The sequence below is a fragment of the Lupinus angustifolius genome, chromosome LG18, assembly GCF_001865875.1.
Source record: "Lupinus angustifolius cultivar Tanjil chromosome LG18, LupAngTanjil_v1.0, whole genome shotgun sequence".
Classification (NCBI taxonomy): Eukaryota; Viridiplantae; Streptophyta; class Magnoliopsida; order Fabales; family Fabaceae; genus Lupinus; species Lupinus angustifolius.
Window position 1 is genome coordinate 16,007,207 of NC_032026.1, and position 19,931 is coordinate 16,027,137.

At 31.8% G+C, this 19,931-nt stretch overlaps 3 protein-coding genes across 9 annotated transcripts; all 3 read right to left on the bottom strand.

Annotated features, from left to right (window-relative positions):
- Window positions 238-3,220, bottom strand: LOC109333079 (thiosulfate sulfurtransferase 16, chloroplastic-like). The gene is made up of 6 exons (XM_019568342.1): window positions 2,989-3,220; window positions 2,831-2,899; window positions 2,197-2,381; window positions 1,439-1,509; window positions 1,276-1,329; window positions 238-541 (listed from the first exon to the last, which is right to left on the bottom strand). The coding sequence occupies exons 1-6, from the start codon at window positions 3,066-3,068 to the stop codon at window positions 467-469; spliced, it is 534 nt and encodes a 177-aa protein (XP_019423887.1). The 5' UTR covers window positions 3,069-3,220; the 3' UTR covers window positions 238-466.
- Window positions 4,972-10,666, bottom strand: LOC109332280 (DNA (cytosine-5)-methyltransferase CMT3-like). 6 transcript variants are annotated; one of them, XM_019567211.1, is made up of 21 exons: window positions 10,382-10,666; window positions 10,260-10,294; window positions 10,089-10,188; window positions 9,515-9,622; window positions 9,291-9,410; window positions 9,118-9,217; window positions 8,636-8,856; window positions 8,440-8,505; window positions 8,094-8,354; window positions 7,853-7,911; window positions 7,656-7,722; window positions 7,232-7,561; window positions 7,053-7,121; window positions 6,873-6,959; window positions 6,682-6,769; window positions 6,252-6,370; window positions 6,059-6,160; window positions 5,911-5,954; window positions 5,741-5,810; window positions 5,539-5,642; window positions 4,983-5,316 (listed from the first exon to the last, which is right to left on the bottom strand). In XM_019567211.1, the coding sequence occupies exons 1-21, from the start codon at window positions 10,631-10,633 to the stop codon at window positions 5,142-5,144; spliced, it is 2,577 nt and encodes an 858-aa protein (XP_019422756.1). In that variant the 5' UTR covers window positions 10,634-10,666; the 3' UTR covers window positions 4,983-5,141. The 6 variants fall into 6 exon arrangements, with proteins under 6 accessions (XP_019422761.1, XP_019422760.1, XP_019422756.1 ...); XM_019567210.1 differs by having other exon boundaries at window positions 6,252-6,385; XM_019567215.1 differs by lacking the exon at window positions 7,053-7,121 and having other exon boundaries at window positions 4,978-5,316; window positions 6,252-6,385.
- LOC109332178 (G2/mitotic-specific cyclin-1-like) lies at window positions 12,532-15,836 on the bottom strand. Of its 2 annotated transcripts, XM_019567053.1 has the most exons (11): window positions 15,592-15,834; window positions 15,396-15,513; window positions 15,224-15,280; window positions 14,965-15,010; window positions 14,695-14,859; window positions 14,463-14,588; window positions 14,069-14,158; window positions 13,721-13,942; window positions 13,534-13,632; window positions 13,268-13,446; window positions 12,532-12,991 (listed from the first exon to the last, which is right to left on the bottom strand). In XM_019567053.1, the coding sequence occupies exons 1-11, from the start codon at window positions 15,644-15,646 to the stop codon at window positions 12,844-12,846; spliced, it is 1,305 nt and encodes a 434-aa protein (XP_019422598.1). In that variant the 5' UTR covers window positions 15,647-15,834; the 3' UTR covers window positions 12,532-12,843. The 2 variants fall into 2 exon arrangements, with proteins under 2 accessions (XP_019422598.1, XP_019422599.1); XM_019567054.1 differs by lacking the exon at window positions 13,534-13,632 and having other exon boundaries at window positions 15,592-15,836.

The window sequence follows — 19,931 nt, forward strand, 5'->3', positions numbered from 1 at the left end:
CTTTAGCAGCAAGCTAGAAAATCCGAATTTGCCAGAAATATTATAGTGTTGTGTACTTGTGTTCAATAGCGTGCAAGATGACCCTGTAAATATGTTCGACAAGTTGAGGTTTTTCAGTGTGGTTGTTGCATTCAACTCCTAACTACGAACCTTCATACAATAAAGATATCATTCTACCTTGAACTTGTACCAAGGTCTGATTTATGGTTTAGTGATTTTTAATTAATTAACTGTTAGGAGGGAAGGCATAATTGACCATGCATCAAGATTCAAGACTAGTAAAATATAGGTTAATCAGATAAATAGCATTTTTCTAATTGTTGATATACCAAATTATACATATCAATCCCCATCCCCCCTTTCTTCTGTGATTGCTAGTTTTCTACTGTGTTGGTGAAGCTTTTTCTGCAGTTCCATGACTCCAACAAAACTTATTTTATATACAGTTGCAGATCCCAGGAACACCTCATAGTATTGTAGGAAGTCCATTTTGGGTCCAAGCAGCATATCCACCAGCTATGTCTGTGACTCCTATGAACCCCTACAGAATCAACAAACTTCAGTCACTAAACAATCCTTGAGTACAAGTTTTGCAAAATCTACCAATAATTTATGCATCTTGTAAGCATCTTTCGTATTTTTACCTAGTCATGTGAATCATAAGTTAAAATGAAAGTGTGGTTATTCAACTCAAATGCTAAGATTTTGTAGATTAGGAAGTGCAAACCATCACAAAATGGTTATGATGACAGCAAAATGACTATGAAAATTGGGGGAGCGCATCTGCTGTCCCACACTTTGTCACTTTTATGTACCATAGGCTTATGATTGGTCAGACACATATTTAATAATTAAATTTTAACTTAAATATTTTTTTTTTTTACCAATCACATGCCCATGGGACATAAAGTGGCACAAAGTGTGGGACAGCAGATATAAACCCGAAGAGAGGAAGAAAAAGTGATTAAGAAAAAAGATAACCAAACTTGATCCAGACATTTAAACAAACTAGGTGCTTGTATAAACAAGGTGTTGGTCTAGTTATGTAAGATCTTGCTAAGTTCCCAGGATGACCAAAAGGTCAATGGTTTGAATCCTAAGAGTCACACTTGTTGGAAGGAGCACTCATGCACTCCGAAAAAGATTAGTTCTTTACTTAAAAGATGAGAGAATACCCTTGCTAATACCAAAAAACTAGAGTGTTTATTTTCAAATCCAATCAACAATGACAATGGCGTAAATATTAAGCAAAGGAGGTGAAGAAGCATTGCTTACTGCAGCCAATAAGTTGTTAGCAGCCATCATAGACCTTTTACCAAGCTGACAACCCTGTCAAACCAGAAGATCAACTTCTGAATTAAGCTGGAGTACTTCAAAATAACATAACATGGAAAATCAAAACACTAAAAAATGAGTTTTTAAGAAGAGCTGCACTCACAACAAGAATTTCATCATCTTTCCTAAAATGTGAGGAGACCTCTTTAACAAAGTCGGGATTCTTTGTCATCCCTAAAAACACGAACCGAGAATCAATATTAAGATAATAAAATGTATGAATAGATCAAAGAAAACTTTTCCTAGGACCAAGAAAACTCTTTGGGGTTCTAATTACCATATTATACCATTAATTTTAACATAAGAAGCTTATAAGAGTATCTCCAATCGAGAACAACATTTTTATTATTATTTGTGTCTCGCACATTATTTTATAATTTATTACAATTTCTCATGAAATAAGAACAACATCTATTTTTTTCTCACAATGTCAAACATCATTCTTATTCTTATTTGAGTCTCACAACATCTACATTTTTTCGGATCATTTATCTCTCTCCTCACTTTCTTTTGGTTAAGAACAACTAAGAATTGTTCTTATTTAAAAATAAAAGTCAAAAAATAAGAATGACACACTGGAGAACAAAATAAGAATATTTTTATTCCGATAAGAACAACTTTAAGAACAACCACTATGGTTGCTCATACCCTTTCTTGTAAACCACTATTTTCAATATTTTAATGTGAGCTTTCAACAAAAATGTTTGTAGTGCAAAGAAAAGAATACTAACAACTTATCTTTTAATAATCCTTTTTACACACTCTACTACTATGTACCTAAAATAAGATCATAAGTAGCACCACCTAATCCAAAAACTATAGTTTATAAGTAGTAATAGTATTTGAGAAATAAGATAAAACCTGATCCAGCTTTGAACATATAAGGTATGTTAACTGCATCAATAGCGTGACCAGCATTGAACTCTTCTTGGGTCCTCACATCCAAATACTTATGGCCAGCTAGAAGAAGCTCATATGCTACACGCACTGGCACAGAAGTTGGAACTTTAATAGCCTCCAAATTCTCATTCTGAGAAGCTTCAGTGCTTCAATAACCCCATCAAATGATCCATGTTAATGTGTGTTAGGATTATAAGCAACTTAATTATTCAACGTTAGAATTAGTTGGCTCATGCTTCACTTTTTTGTCTCTATGTTCCAGAAGATATGATTGACCACACAAATATTTAATAATTACAATTTTAATTTAAATAATTATTTTTTGACCAACCAAAGGTACATAGAGTGGGACAGTAAATATGCTCCCGTATTAGTTTATATACGGAAGCACATTGTTGTCCCACTTTTTATACCCCTTCAAGTATCATTATCTCTAATTGGTTGAAAAAATATTTAAGATAAAATTGTAATGATTAATTATTATATGGAGTGTTAGAAAGTAGTGGCAGATGTGATATAAGTGAAGTGATATAATACATAATGTTTAGTATAAAAAATGAATTTTTTTTTATTTGAACAATTTGTATAGGCTTACCGGAATATCTGAAACCTGGGTTTAATAGTAATGCTTGAGAATCCAATGTGGGGTTTTAGAAATGAAGACCTGTATTTATATATGTATGTTTTATAAGTTGAAGAAAATAAAGATATATATATGTATATAAAGTAATGAGTGGTTATAATTAGAATGACCTGGTGTGGCTGAGAAAGGGAAGTTGGGCGAGGAAGCAGGCGGTGGAGACGGCGTAGGAGGTTGATATGATTGCTTTCATGGTGGTGGTTGTGGTGGTTGTGGTGGTTGTGGTGGTTGTGGTGTCTCAAAGTGTAAGAATATTGGTATGAAATGGTAGTAGACTAGTTAGTGTAATAAATAGTGGTGCTCTGCTTTGGAAATTGAAATGATGCTTTCAGATTTTTCATGTTGTTAAGGCAAATATTGGAAGTATGTAATAAAAGTGTAAATATTTATGAGTGAAATATTTATATACTGATATAAATATATATATAGTCAGTATATTATCTATCTTTTATTTTGACATTTTGATTATTATGAAGAGTTAATGAATAATAAATGATATATTAATAGTGTAAAAACTTTTACATATCAATATACACATTTTTCTCTCAATATTTAAATATAAATTATATATCATCTATTATTTATTTGTATTATTACTTTTTTTAAAGAATTGAAATAATTAAATATCAACTATAAATTAATTAGTGATAATATGTCAAACTTTTCATATATCATTAGTGCCCATAATTCTTTCTCGGTATTTGATAGGGATATAGGGAATGGGTTGCCACATCACTCTATCCTTTGTTGGTATTTATCCTAAAAAACTATATATTCTCTTATTCTCATACGTGATTAGAAAAATATATATATAAATACTAATGTATATTCTCCTATTCTAATTTTCTTATCCAAACAAATTTGGTCCTTTTAATTACTAATAAATATTTAGTCATATAAAAAATTATAGTGAGTTTTTCTTCCTTTTGTAATATGTATTATCGGCCAACGTGCCTAACAACTTTTTAATTAAATGGTAATTTTTTAAATCAACTCCAAGCCTTTTTATTTGGAGGAAATGAAGGTTATTTAACGAGACGTTTAATCTTAATGTTGAAGTTGATAACAATCAAAATGACAACGATTAGCATATATAAGCAGATTTATAGATATATAATCATACTAGTTTGTTAAACTAAAAATCTGTTTAATTGGTCATTATATCAATATAGTATACTCTACATGTAATTAATATAATGTTTCGAGTTTAAATCTATGCACTGTCAATACATCATTTACTCTTGATTTATGATATTTTTGTTTGAAAGTTCATACTAGTTAACATATGAATAATGAGAATTATTGACAATATAAATAACACTTATACTATCAGTATATAGATATTAAATCCAAAGCTAATAATATTTGAGAAAAAATTTAGACACGAAAAGTATAACAGTTTTATATATTTTCTGTTCATTATATATCATTTATTTTTAATAATAATGACTTTTCAAAAAATATGATACAAATGAATAATAAATAATACATTAAGTATGTACAAATGTTTACAGAAACGGTTGAACATTCACACATTATATTTTTAAAATAATTTCTTCTTTGGATAAAAATATGTAATAAATGGTTATATAAAAGGAAGTATATGTGTTTGTTATAGATGATAAAATCCTAGAAAGAGACACGTAATGAGTTGTTGTAAGTGAGTCACGGGCATGAATTGAGGAAGTTATAGATAACTCTTCTTCATCTCACAAACCTAATCCATTGTCGGTCAATATTTTCTATCCACGTGTCACCTCCACCTCAACTCATTGACCTTCTCTACTTGATCCATATATTTTTCACACACTACAACATTGAGCACATCCATTCTTTCTATAAAAATATATCACTCTATATGATTATATGTGATTAATTAAAAATATATATTTAAATTAAAATTTTAATAATTAAGTATTTTTCCTTGCTAATTATAAGTATTAGAACGTAGAGTTACTCTATGAATAAGTTTTTCTAGTCATCAATTCTATGGAAATCTATGGTTTGAATTAGTAAGTAAATTTAAATTAAATATTCATAGAATTGATGACAAAGATGAAAAGTTTAAAAAACTTCATCTTTGAGTATGTGAATCTCAGCTCACATAATAAACACTACAATAAATTCAACTACTATTGATAGTCAAAATTGGAATAGTGGAGCTATTATTGATGAGCATTTTAAAGCTTTCAATAATGGAGCCTTTGAATCATTGTACACATAGCAATGGGGGAGAGAGAAGAATGGTAACCCTCAAGTAAATGAATCAATCATCATTACTATGAATTGGAGCTGAAGAAGAAAGGGAAAGACAAGTTGGATACTTAAAAGGAACGGTTGTTAAAGGCTTGTCATTTGATAATCCTTGGCAGGCTAAACCAAATGTGTATCCTAGAGCCAGAGCCACAGGAACAGCAACAGCGTTTCCAACTTGTATGTACCTGTATGTAATAAAATAGAGAAATATAGGTTTGTGGGGTCCATTTACGAATGGAAATAAAATTGTACCATTGGAGGTGATTTTGGTTTGAGTTGCTTAAGTTGTTGAAAAATGTAAACAAATATAAAATAATCAGTGGGAACCGTTTAAGAACGAAAAAGATAGCGTACCATTGTGGATGCTCTAAGGGTACTTATGATAATTCTATTCCTTTTTAACATACCTTTCCTTGACAGTCCCACAGAGTTTATAGCAATCAGGAAAACCTTGTAATCTAGCATTCTCTCGAATTGTAAGCACTCTGTCTTGTGCAGGGTGGAGAATGGCCTAAACAATAAATCAATAACCTTGTGAGACAAAGCAATACCACACAAGTATCACTAACTTATCAAATAATTCATAATTTACAACACAAGAATAGTAACCTGGTTATGAGGCTCAGCCCTTGTAACAACTGTTGAAACAATCTCATCCCACCATAAACGACCAAATGGCCTGTTTTTTTTGTTTCAAAATGGGTGCATTAGAGATTTTGATAGAGAAGGGAGAACATTGAAGACAATATCCAGAATCAGATAATATGCATAAAACTTACTTAGGAGAAGTACCGCGAACAAATGTCATGGCATAATCAGGAACCTAAACATTAACAGAATATATATATAATATATATATATATATAAATAGAGAATATTATTAAATAGGAATGTCCACAAGATTTGGTGCAAAAGCAAGATTTTTACCAAGGGCTTCCCAGATGCTAGTAACACTCTATCAACTTTTGGATCCCATTCAACTTTGTTGTCTTTCACAAGTACACCAGGTAAGTCTCTGAAGTTTGCACCCTAAGAAAAGATAAACATGCACCAATATACACTTAATACTGAAGTAAGATAAAATTTACTGACACCATGCACTAAGGTGAAGTTATAGAACCTTATTCTTGGGAATCTGGCAAACTCTGTCATAATCATCCTGGTTCAATTTCAGAGGACAGTGATCATACAGAATTCTACCTGATTGGTTTTGAGAAGGATGAATATTACCCACCATCTCTGCAAAACAGAAAACTTAAAAATCAGACAATATCAAAATAAGGGAAGTTTTTTTATTGAAAATCTATAATACATCACTATAAAATTCATTAATACACAAAGTATCAACCCCATTTCATAATAAAGTCACTTTTTTTGCTTGCTTATCCTATGCACTTATTTAGGTTAGTAAAACTGAACATGGATATAGAGCACCACAAAATATTCAACCTTAGATGTTTAGTTTCAGAAGCAGCTAAGGGTAAAACAGTAAAGCAAAGAATAAACACACAAAAAACTGCTTCAAAGCTCAAAAGTACACATAAGCGTACCATTTCTCTTTAATCGAATATATCTTTGAAACTCAGTACGAGGAGCAGCCCCATATTTCCTTTCATCCTTGCTCTCATCATTTGCAACCTAATTGATGGGAAGATTAAAAATGAGGCAATAAATGAGCAAAATTACATATCAATATGAATACTGCACATTTAAAGTGTAGTTATGAGCAAAATGAACATACAGGAGGCAGATCTGAAATTGCATCTTCAAGAAAGAGAGCATCACCAAGCTGACATGTGTCTTTACTGTCATAAGCAACTGTAATTTCCTGCGTCATGGCAATTGCCACATCAAATTGATCAAAATCAAAGAACACTGTTTTTATGAGAAAATGGCAACATATCAAGTTATCAGTGCTTACTTCAAACTCAGCGGGTACAAAACCTCTAGATACCACCTCATGAGTTGGTAACGGATATGGAGGCAATTTCTACAGATAAAAAACATTGTTAAATCATAAAGGTTTTTAAAAAAAAATTAATATTCAACTTAAACATACAACCAAGAGAAACTAAAAGTATAACTTAACAATAGCCTTACATGTGTACGAAGAGCTCCCCAAAGAAAAACTCGCATACGAAACTGTGGAAGGCCATAAGACCCTGCAGCCATCATTCCCATTCTTGCTTGATAATCCATAGCCACAAGACGGCCTATAGCGTAGCGACCGAGAAAAGCACCGGCAAACCTTAAAATATCAACCACATTCTCCATGAGTACATATTTTGGCTTCAGAAATTCTATAATATCCATGTAAACAAGCAGCTGCTTATTTTTAACATCCTCTAATGGAGCTTGTGTGTTCCTGAAGCGGTTGAAACCACTAACTCCTTGGCATGGGGGTCCTCCACAAATAAAATCAGCATCACCCTGCACCAATGTAAAGTATTAGAAATTTAATATATAAACCACAGGAGGCTATGAAATTAAGTTTATCCCAGAATGAAAAAATGAAGAGACTCACAGGAAGAGGCAATAGCTTCTTCTTATATCCTCTTTCTACAAAATCCTTCAACACTTCCTTACAGTCCCTGGTATAAACATGACCACGGTAAGAATTTTGCAGAAATCTGGCTTAAAAGATTATGTAACAAACAGTAATAATTTTATAAAGCTAAGGCATGGAGAATGATAATCACTATTTTGATGACAAAAGCACACCTCAAGCCATCAACTGGCTCCCATGTGTCTTCACTTGGACCATACCCCTTCCAACGCACCTGAATGATTATAACAACAGAAAAAAATGATGATTAATGGACAATTTTCATTGCCAAAATTTTGGAGCCAATTTTTCCACAGAAATAGAAAAGAACCCTCACATGATTCAAACAATAATAAGAAAACGTAAAGTAAATATGTAAAGTAATCAATGTATAGTGTTAATTTGAAGCCAGCATACTTTAAAATATAGTCCTGGTTTCTTCACATTGTTTGGATCCCCATGGCAAACAGCAAGCAACTTTTCCACTTCAAATTCCTCAGAGTCAGATTGATTTTCTGAAGCTTCGTTCTTCATATCTTCAACTTCATCATTAAGTTCATCCTCATCCATATCTGGGTCGGGGTCTGACCTTTTGGATCCTAACAATTTGAAGTCCCCACAGAGATTATGCCAAGCTTTCAGTAGATTTAAGAAGTTTTCTGCTGCCTCATTCCTCACCTGATTGACATTCCGGAAGCAACATGAGTATAAGAATTAAGATAAAACAAGAAATGTCCACTACAAGATGTGAACAAATCCTTACCTGAGTTTCGGGGTGATTTAACTTGAGACTTTTGCAAGCATGTTCATTAATATCAACAGCCCACCTCTGTGATGTGAAAAACAAAAAATAGTGTGTAATTCATCAGAAGAAATTGCTTAATAACTATTAGAATAAAACATATTGCTTAAACACTATTTGAATCAACCAAATTGCTTGACGCAATTATACAACATACTGTGACAAGCTTGATGCCTGATATTGACGCACCGAAGCAAAGGCCGGTGGACATTGCTCCACAGCCAGAATACAAGTCCAATAACGACCATTCGGCCAAGTCAGCTTTTTCACTTCCACACCCCTCTCCATTCACCATGCTGATGTCACCAACAAAGCCATTTGATCCAGATTCGCTTGAAATTGTTGAAGACACATCACTTTCTACCTTGGGTGTTGTTTCTGGATTATTCATGTTCAACCAAAATGACTGAAAAACTCAGCAAAATGTACTATAAAACAATAATGACAATAATTAATGAGGTAATTTTAAAAAGATCACCATATCATAATGACAATGATTAATGAGGTAATTTTAAATAGATCACCATATCATAATGACAATGATTAATGGGGTAATTTTAAATAGATCGCCATATCATGATGACACTGATTAATGAGGTAACTTTAAATAGACCACCATACCATAATTTAAATTCTTACCATTGTCTAGGTTGGAAAATGTTAGATATGGTACAGTATACTGCATATCATAGTAGAGATCACAAGAACCAATTGCTTTCTCCTTTTTTGCAAAGTCCATCTGCGAAATTCAAATTGCAAATTGATAAGTTACAACAAATTTACGTAAAAGAAATTGAGTATGACGCACGTACATTTGGGGTGATTTTCGCGATTTTAACTTTGGACACTATACAATCAAGTGGATTCTCATCTTTGACTTCAGATATAAAGACACGTTGCTTGTCAACGAGATCTCCATGAACTTTAATCACCTGCACACATTCAACATTGCAAAATCAATGACCTTATAAACGGATAAGTAAGGACAGAGATAAAATAAAAGCTATTGAAATATAGTTGAGTCAAGTGATGCTACCGTGTCTTCAGCTCTGTAAAACCATTGAGCTGTGAAGTATTGCTCATTATCAGCCGTTTCAAACATCTCAACAATCCGTGCAATATAATCAGGTTTGTCATCCTCAGCCTGAATAGCAAGTTGTATATGAATAAACGAACACCATACTCATAACATAACTCATCAAGGGTTTGTTTAAGCTTTTTAAAAAAAAGTGAATTTAAAATATTCTAAAAAGGTGATTTCAATTGTGCAGCTTTTATGAAAATCAGAAACTATTTCTCCTCTGATTACCTCACTACCACTATCTACTTCCTTTTCAAAAAACTAAAAAGTTTAACAACACTTATAAAGAGCTGAATTTGGCTTTCTATTAATCTCTATTTTATATAAAACTCCTACCGACAAATATATAATCATCATTAACATCAAAGTTTATAACAAAAGTGCCCTAAACCAACATTAACATCAATTCTATGTGTACTTATAATATTGAAGCTTATAACACAAAGTTTTGAACTTTGAAAACCCCATTTTGATGAAACACAAGATTCTAATCTAACATGAAAGTGTTTCACCAAAGGTAGCGAAATACCTTAACATAAGCATTGTCATACAAATTGTAGATAACACCATCTACCCTAGCTTGACGGTAATGGTTCTTAGCCTTAAACGCACCGTTTTCACTCGTTACTCTGCAACAAACCATAAATCGTTTAAATTACAATTCACCACGAAGCAATAAGAAAAAACAAGAAAAACTTACTCGTTTAAGCTTCCACCTGAATCGTTCTTTTTTCCCTAGTAACAAAAATAAAAATAAATCAAAAATAAAAGAAACGAAACGAAAGGTTTCGAACTGAATATGATTATGAAGTAGAAGAATACCTTGGATGGGTAACGGTGGGGCCATTTGGAAAAGGCGTCGGTGGCCGGAATAGGATTTCCGACGAAGGAGGCGTCAGGGTTAACGGTGGAGCTCTTGGCTGTTTTACGGTGAGAAGGAATAAGGGTAACGGTGTTGACGGCGGAGAGTGATTCGGAGCTAACGGCGTTGGGAATGGGTTTTTTGCGTTTAGAATGAAGAGGCGAAACGACGTCGTGTAGAGCGGGGGATTCTGGTGTTTTTCGTCTACCCATAATGGTTAGTGAATAATGAGAAAACAAAAGAATGTGAAGATGAAGTTTTTAAAAGTGGGAATGAAGAAGCGGGAATTTGAATTTTACCCTCAAATTATTTTATTCATAAAAAATGATATATTCTCTTACTATATTCGATTGTTACTAATCTTCCTACCAAATATAACACATGTGTCAGAATAAGACTTTAATTATTAATGATTAGATTATAAATAATACGTGTCATTTTTTTGTGGGTGAGATGATTAGTAGAAGATATAGCAATGTTCTTTTACTCATATTTCCTTTTATTTTTCTTTTGAGTTTGAGGGAGAAATCATCACCTTCATTTGAGATTTCAAAAAAAAAAAAACAAGTGGAAATTACTCACTTATACTCCTTATTCCCAAGCTAGAAAAGTTTGTCAAATATATATTAAAAAAATCTTAGTGGCATCATGTTTTTTCCTGATTAACATTAAGAAAAGTGGACTTTTTGGTTGTGTAACTTAACTGAAAATAAATTTATTAGAACTTCTAAAAGTATTGTTAAATTTGTTGACTTTGGTGGATAAATTATAAGGATTTATAAGATATGAAACGATAAAAGATTTAGTAAATGAATACATATGGTATACTTTTATTTATTACTATTTGTGATCAACAATAACAATAAATTTTATTATTATTTTTATAAAAGTACCAATGGAAAGATCTTCCTCAAATTTTATACATTTTGTGTACTTACTTTCCAATTTTATTTTCCAGCATTGAGAAAGAAAATTGCTTTGTTAGTTTGAGTTCATGTATGCATTGGTTTGTAACCATAGAGAATGGAGTATCTCCTGATATAAGGAGATAAATTATATCCTCATGCAGTGAAATCATGACATGTTATATTTTTTATAAAAATATTTTTAAAAATAAACAAAATAACACACATGTCACATTTTTACTGACTAGAGTAGATAAATTATCTCCTGATATGAGGAGATACATTATTCTCATTATGAAAATATCATTTCTAAAATTTGTTGGTGCCCATTTATGATAATTTCTTATGCTAATGCAGATTTTACCTACGAGTTTGAGTTTTTTGCCATCACTAATAAAATATGTTGAATTTTATCACTTTGTAAACATTCATTATGAACTATTTTTTCTTCTTAATCATTTTTTAAACTTTAATTTTTACGAAATTGATTTATGTATAAAATAATGTTAAATTACTAACAAAAGAAATTCATTTTTTTAGTCTCAATCATTGAATCTTATTATTTTATTTTATTTTTCAAGTATAATATTATTATATTATCATTTAAAAATAAATAATAATATGATAGTCTAAATTAAAACAAAATTTTGATGGCATAATATTTTATTATTAGTAATTTAATACAAATACAAATATTCCTTATTGGTTTTGAATGAAAATAAAAGACATGGGTAAAAGCACAAAGGTCAAAGCGCTTATGAATGAGGCATTAAACAAAGCATTTATGAATGAGGCTAAAAGCACAAAGCACGATAGTGACCGTTGATAACAAAAAGATACAATTGCAGGACAAAATTAGTAAAGGGAACTAAGAACTAAGAAGATGCCAACCCGGACTTGTTTTTTTTTGTTTCTCACATGTATCTTCGTACTAAAGATAATTATGTCCGAACGAAGAATATCTATAAATATAAATATGTGGGGCTAACATGAACTTGTTTAATATTTTTTCTCCCTATATATTTTATAACTCATACACCGAAATTTTGGTGCATATCTTTTTCTCATAACTTAATAACCCTTTTTACATACTGATTTCAATACAGCATTGTTGCACTCTTGCATTTTATTTAAGAAATCAGAAAAGATATATGTAACAATTTTGTCACACAACATCAGATCCATCCAACATGTTAGAACAAAAAGGCAAAAATATCCATCAAGTGCTTCTTGAATTATTGAAATTGTTTCTATACCATCATTTCCATTATTTTCTTCAATGGGAACGAGAGAAATACAGATTTTAAGTGGACATAGTATTGTTCACTTAGAACACTAACAAATAAAAGGAAATTGGAGTAAACAAAATGAAACATGCATAAAAAAACGTGACATTTATGGGTTTTTCAGAATCTTAGACATAATCTCCCATTTTTCCAAGTGCAAATCAAATTTATGCCCTCAATATTTATGAAAATCAAATTTTGTTGTTAGTATAGCTGAACTTAGATGAACTTCTACAATGGGTTGTTCTCCAGAAGAAAACTTGCTGGTGCATTTTTTGCAGTATAGCTGAACTTAGATGAGCAATACTTTCTATGTACCCCTGTTAGTTTCCCTGACCCAGCTTTTTTGTGGAAATCAACCATTAAACTAGAGCACTCTCTGCAAGTCACAAAGAATATAGACACAACAAACACATAAGTTATTTAGCATGTTAAATTACGAGAATAAAATATCACATCGTACCAGGAGTTAATTTATATCACCCGGCCACTAAAAACATGATTTCAGGAATACTTTTGTAGAAAATGATTAAATAGGACACACATCATGATTTCAGTGGTCGGAGGAGCCTGAAGGAGATAACTTATACTCTTAAATTATTGGATAATCGGAACTTGAAAAAACACTGAATTGTGAATGGATGAATGTGCTTACAACAACTGATCTTCTGAATAGTTGGTATGCCATTCACATGTCTTACTCCATTGTTTGACACAATAGACAGTGCATTGAGCTGTATAGACTGCAGCTGCAGCTAGCATAGATGGTGGAAACTTCAACATCTCATATTCAACTAGAGACAACTCTACCAAGAAGAAAGCTAGTAGCTCAAGCTGTTCCATGGTAACATATAGAGTAAAATATGTTAGTGATTATAGAATCATGCTAGGAATATTTGGCAGAAAGATTGAGATACTGACTTTTTTGTCAGCCTGAGCTGCTTTGAGGAACCTTTTTATAAAAACATATGATGTTGGCACAGACATGTTAAACTGCAATGTGTTCACCATCAATTTCTCCTGAAGGGTATTCAAAAGAAAATCTTAGTTACTTGTGACTCCATGAATGCAAAAGTTAAGGTGTCAATAGGCAAAAAACAAATGTTACCATCTCTAGAACTTCTTTCCTTGAATATGCCTTGTCTGATATGAGTATGAGATCTCCAACCACAGGCACAGAAACTTCCTCATACTTGCATGCCAAAAGCATGGCAACCAAGCCAACCAATTGAAGCTTCTTTCTTACCACTGTCTGCTTTTCCAAAAACCTATCTATGAGATTAACCGTGAGAAACAATGTCTCCGGCAAGAGGTCGAATTTGTCGTGCACCTGAAGGTACATATCAGTTACTTAGGCATTGAGATTGATTGAAAACAATATCAATGATGAACTATATTTTGATCTAGGAGGCCAACCATTAATATCTTTCGGCATAGTAGAGAACAATTATTATACCTCAATAAGCCAGTCAATCAGTATAGCCCTCATCTTTTCATTAATGTCACATTGTTTTGCCATATAATTAGGTGAGACACAACCACCACTCTGCAGAAAGTAGCTAATGCTGTTAGTTATCAAAATTTTGGTAGAAAAATGTTCCATACTAGTATCCATTCTGAAATCAATTTTGAATTCCAAGACTTAAAAGTGAAATATGCTCTGTAATTATATATGATAATTCAATACAGTAGTGAATATAGTTTGCAAATCATATAAGAGTAAAAATAGGATGAAAACAGTAGTCTTTAAGGTAAAATCCAACTCAAAAAGTATTAGATCTATCATAGTTCAATGGACTCTTGTTTCAAATAATAAGACAAGTGTTACAAACTAATCATTCCAAATGCACCTCAATTTTTCTGTAGTGTACATAAAGATCTTCAATATAATCCACAACTGCAAGAGGGTTATTTGCATCACTGCTATCAATGTCCAAATGAAGCTCTTCATATATATCCTCCATCTCAACTTCCTCCTAAATAGACCAATTATTGCAACATCATCATCAATTAAATCTTGAAATTTATTTGACAGACACAAATCAATAACCAATAAAAAAAAAGAGATATAACATAAAGTACCATCTGATCTGGTTCACCATGCATTGCTTCTGTTTGCTCTGGAGACATGGGCACAGGCTGGTCTTCTGTTGACTTCGGCTCGTCGTCATTGTCATCATCGTCAATAAAAATAAACTGTCCGAATTCGTTCGAATTTGAAACTCCCAAGTTTGATTTCTTGGTCTCCTATTCAAATTTACCCCAAAACTTAAAATCTTAGTTTGAAATTCAATAGTTAAGGATCTATACAATGCGTCAAATTTCACCAAAGAAATAGAATAGTGTATCTACCTCAACACCAGATTGCTTTGTGCTAGCAATTTGTGCAGCAAACCTCCTAAAATGAAAGTAAATCCATCACATTGAAACTTGAATGGAAATAACATACAATCTCACAATTCATCCATTTTTTTTGTAACTAGGAAAAGAAAAACAGTGGGCAACATAAAGTGAAATGAATATCAATTTCAAATTTTGAATATTTTATTCACTCTCTTTTTCCCATCCACCAAACATTCACACAAAAGGGTCATTGAATCATTATCCTTACCTGGTGATTGGTCTATGAACTGGATCTGCTTGTTTCTTCTCACCAATCTCTTGCTTTCTGTGAACCCAAAACAAAACAAAACAAAAAATCAAACAATTAAGATGCAACAAATTGACAAGGAAAAAAGACAATGCACATATATATTTTTATGAAAGAAATCAAATCAAATTACTCTGATAAAGCCCTCTTGTTAACGACACAAGGGTATCGACCTTCCACTGTCATATTCTGATTAATGATACCTAAGGCTCTTCTATTATTCTGCCCAACCTTTCTGGTGCACATATTATCTATAAAAAATGAGTACCCATGTTAAAAAAATGAATCTTTTCAGCAATATCGAACCTTAAATCCAGAAAAGGTTGTACCTTGAAAAGTTGTGGGATTGATTGAGTTAGAATTGATGTCGTTGGAAATACCCATTGTTTTTGGATCAATAACTCAAACCCACAAGAAAATGAAACCAAAAGAAAGGTCCTATCCTAGAGGAAGAGCACGAAATGAAATGTGGCAAAGTAGAAGAAGAGGGTGAAAGGGTATAGATATAGATAGGGAAGAGGTGATAGAATAGAGGGGTACCCTAACAGTGACAATGGGGTAAATTTGAAACCTCAACGGCTAGTTAATTTGTGAACGTTGGATGGGTAAGGTGTTATTCGTTCTAATCATATAATAGATAGTATTAAATCTATTCACCGACAGCGTAAAGATGCATAAAGTTAATCATGATTGAAAATGAAGGGTGATAATGCATTGACAATATAAAAAACTTTTATACCGTCAATGTATATATCTTTTTCTCTATAATATAACATGAGTCAGACTCCTGGAAGTGCAGTTTTTTCCTTTAGTTTTAAAGATTAACTTGTCTCATTGTAATAAACATAAGGATATAAATGTCATAGTCTATCACATTTTTTTGTTTTTTGGCATCACTTGTCTATCCAGTACCGGAGACAAATCTCATTCATATAATATCTATATACTTGTACAAAAAATTTATCATTCATTATTTATTTATATTACATTAGTTAGTACATCGTCTAATAAAAATTAAAAATAAATAATAAATTGATAGTATATAAAACTTTAATATCAATGATGTTATTATCTTCTATATATATATATATATATATATATATATATATATAAAAGATAATAAGATAATGTTCCTTAATAACATGCTTGCCATGTGCAACCCGCGGCCAAATTACCCTTTTGCTTTTTAAATTATTATTTTTTTTAATTTGAGGTTTAACTTTGGATGAATTAGAATTAGAGAAAAATGTATGGATTCTTATTTTAAATCTGCCATACGATATAAACAAATTAAGACAAATGCCTAAAACCTCTTATTATTTTTGTCTTAGTTCATGTTAATGGCAATTTACAACTATCTTCGTTTTTTTCTTATATTGCATGGAGGATTTTCTGTAGGGTAGTAATGGAACTCAAAAAGCATATGAAAAGATATTTACTAATTACCCAATCAAAAAGATTTTCATGTTCACAATCAGATTTGAAATTGTCTGGTTATGTGTAATATGACTTGACTTTTTGTCAGCAACACTAATATTTCTTCAATTTTTGATAATTATTAATAAAGAAATTATAATAAGAATAATTATGACTCTTCTAAACTTGACCTTAAACATGTATGATTTTATTGTTTTTTATACTACCAATAATATTTTCTAACCTTTTGGGTAAGGAATTAAGTTTTTCTGGTAAATTGTCACTTACAAAAAGTATGGCTCACAAATATCTAACATTTGACATTTTGATATAAGGGATCTTGCAAGACTTTATATTACTAGACTAACAATTTATTGGTATATGATTGATTGAAAATGCTCTATAATTAAATACTTTCAATATAAGGTAATAATATTATTTATATTCTGTAAATGTATATTTAGATCAATATTTTGAATCATAGATCAGACACATTCTTTCTTCCCATGTTATATTATCTGTATTATGTTAATAATATGAATTATATTTATTGGGTTTCATTTTTTTAAATAATAAAAATGTAACTCCTTTAATTTATATTGTCCAATATAATTACACACTAAGAAAGTTCCAATTGTGTACTATTGTCTCATGAAACTTATAATATATGATTGGATTTTTAAACATGGGAATAAAAATGATGGTTATCAAAATCGACTTGAGTTGATCGTTTGATTGGGAATCTGAAACTGGTCAATAAATCGATCTGAACCAATCTTTCAATCGATCATGCATCAAAAATGATATAAATTTATTTGACTTTACCAATCTGAATATAAAATGGTGGTTCGGTTAGTTGGACTGATTCAACTCAGTCATTTCAACCAATTGAAAAAAAGTCAAAACAATATTTTATAAAAGAAAAAATCGGTTATTCCAACTTATTTATAATTATATTGATCATAATTATAGTTGATATTTGTTGGTTTATGTTTTAACCCAATTATTTTTATTTAATTAAGTTTAAAATTTATTTATACGCTTTTGTCACGATTAAAGTATAAAACTTACAATGTTTGAAGAAGTTTTAAACTTAGTTGTGAAATTTTTGTGTACTAAAATATTTTGTATTTTTCAATTTGATGTTTGTGTAACAAACTAACAATAATAAAATATTAAATTATAAATTTATTAGATTTTTTAATATGAATTGAGTCAATTAGTCCAACTTGTGGGCCAATCCATCAATCATTGAGTGATGATCTAATATCTTGATCACATCAATTATTCATAATTTTGTTTTGTTGATATTCTAGTTTAAAATATCAAACAAGTTATTTTGTATTTAAAAAGTATTTAGATGGATATTTTATTTACTAATTTCACACATTATATCTACTTTGAGATTATTTATTCTCATTCGAATAAAAAAATACCCTGAAAAAATTAACAAGGTATTAGCACTATAAAGTATCAACTCAATCATTGGTTGAAACTTTAAATTTTGTATTATTTCATTCGACCATGTTTTTCTACTGTTCGTCACTACGGTAAAGTGAAGTGCGCTCCTATTAGAGCTCCTCTCTTTTTATGGTAGCTTTTTCATTTTTCAAAATGATATAATTGCATACATTAAATGCAAAAAAGTCCAATCTGAAATGGTGGGGTTTAATTGGTTGAATTGTGAACGCAACCTCACTTGTGTATTAGAAAGACTTATATAAAAACATATGTATGTGGAGATAACCAATTAAAACTTGTCAACACATTAAAAATTTATTTTTGATTCAAATTTAATCATAAATAATAGCATAAACAAACATAAATACATTTGACTCTAAATGTGATGTGTTATATTTTTTGATGATTAAAAGGAAGCTCCAACGAGCATAGAGACATAAAAAGAAAAAACAAGAAACTAACCACCTATACACTACACTATAGAGGCACAATCCAACATTAACTTGACCGCACAGAAGGAAGGAGTTACATCGAAAATACGGGAGTGCTAAAAAAGAGTTAGCCCATATTTATCAATTTCACCGGCCACACTATTAGCTTCTCGGAAAACATGGTTGCAAGAGACAATTTGGAACTTGTACATGAGGCTACAAGTTTGAGATACCAGCACTGGGCAAGGGTGATAAGTCGAGTAGCCAGTTCTGACTAAGTGAACACTATTACTAGAGTCCGTTTCAAGACACACTTTTCTAAACCCCCTCAACCAAAGTAGTCCGAGGCTATGAAGGATGCCCCAAAGTTCCGCTTGGACCACCGAACAGTGACTCAACCGATTAGCATAAGCAAAAAAGGAAAGCTCCCAGATGTTCTCGCACGACCCTGCCACATGATCCCAAATTCGCTGACGATGAACAAGCACCATCTGAATTAATCTTTACTCATCCCTCTTCCGGAGGAAACCACCGAATCAGGGGAGTGTTAGGATGGACAGTTCTCACAAAAGTAGTATTTTCTTGTCTCATAGCTTTATCACTACACCGACATCTGGCAAGAATTTTCGGACAAAGATGATGCAGAGAAATCCTTAAGTTGTCAAAGATCCATTGATTTCGGTTTCTCCAAATCGCATCAATTGTAATTCTGAAAATTAAATTTAAGCAAGGACCTCATTTGAGCAAATTAAATTGGAGCAACACCAGTCTTGCATATTATCACAGAAGAAGGTTGAAGGAATATGAGATTTAAGAACATCGTGCCACTCCAACGAAACTCAAGGGCAGTCCCTAATTGCATGCAAAGTGGATTCTGATTCATTACATCTAGGACAAGCAGCAGACTCTGCCATCAATCTTCTATAACGTTGTTCATTTGTTTGAAGATCATGGTTTGCAATTCTCCACAATAACATATTTATTATGTAGGGACCTTTCCAGGCCCAAACTAGATCAACTTCCCTGCTATTCTCAATACTATTATGGCTGGCAATGCAAGCATAAGCTGAAGCCACCGAGAAGGAGCCATCTCTAGAACCTTTCCAAGCCATGTTGTCCCCTACTCTATTCTGAATAGGAAGATGTAAGGCCTCAATTTTTTTCCAAAATTTGTAATGGGACCTTAGTCCGTAGCAGGTCCACGTTCCAGTCACCAATTGCATTCACAAATTCCGCCACCATAGAAGAATAAGTAAGCACCCCATTTGAAGCCCAATGGAGATTTGCTAAAGCACCTTCATTAGGTACCCAACCGTCCTTCCAAAAATCCACCGATTGCCCATCCCATAGGTTCCATTGTA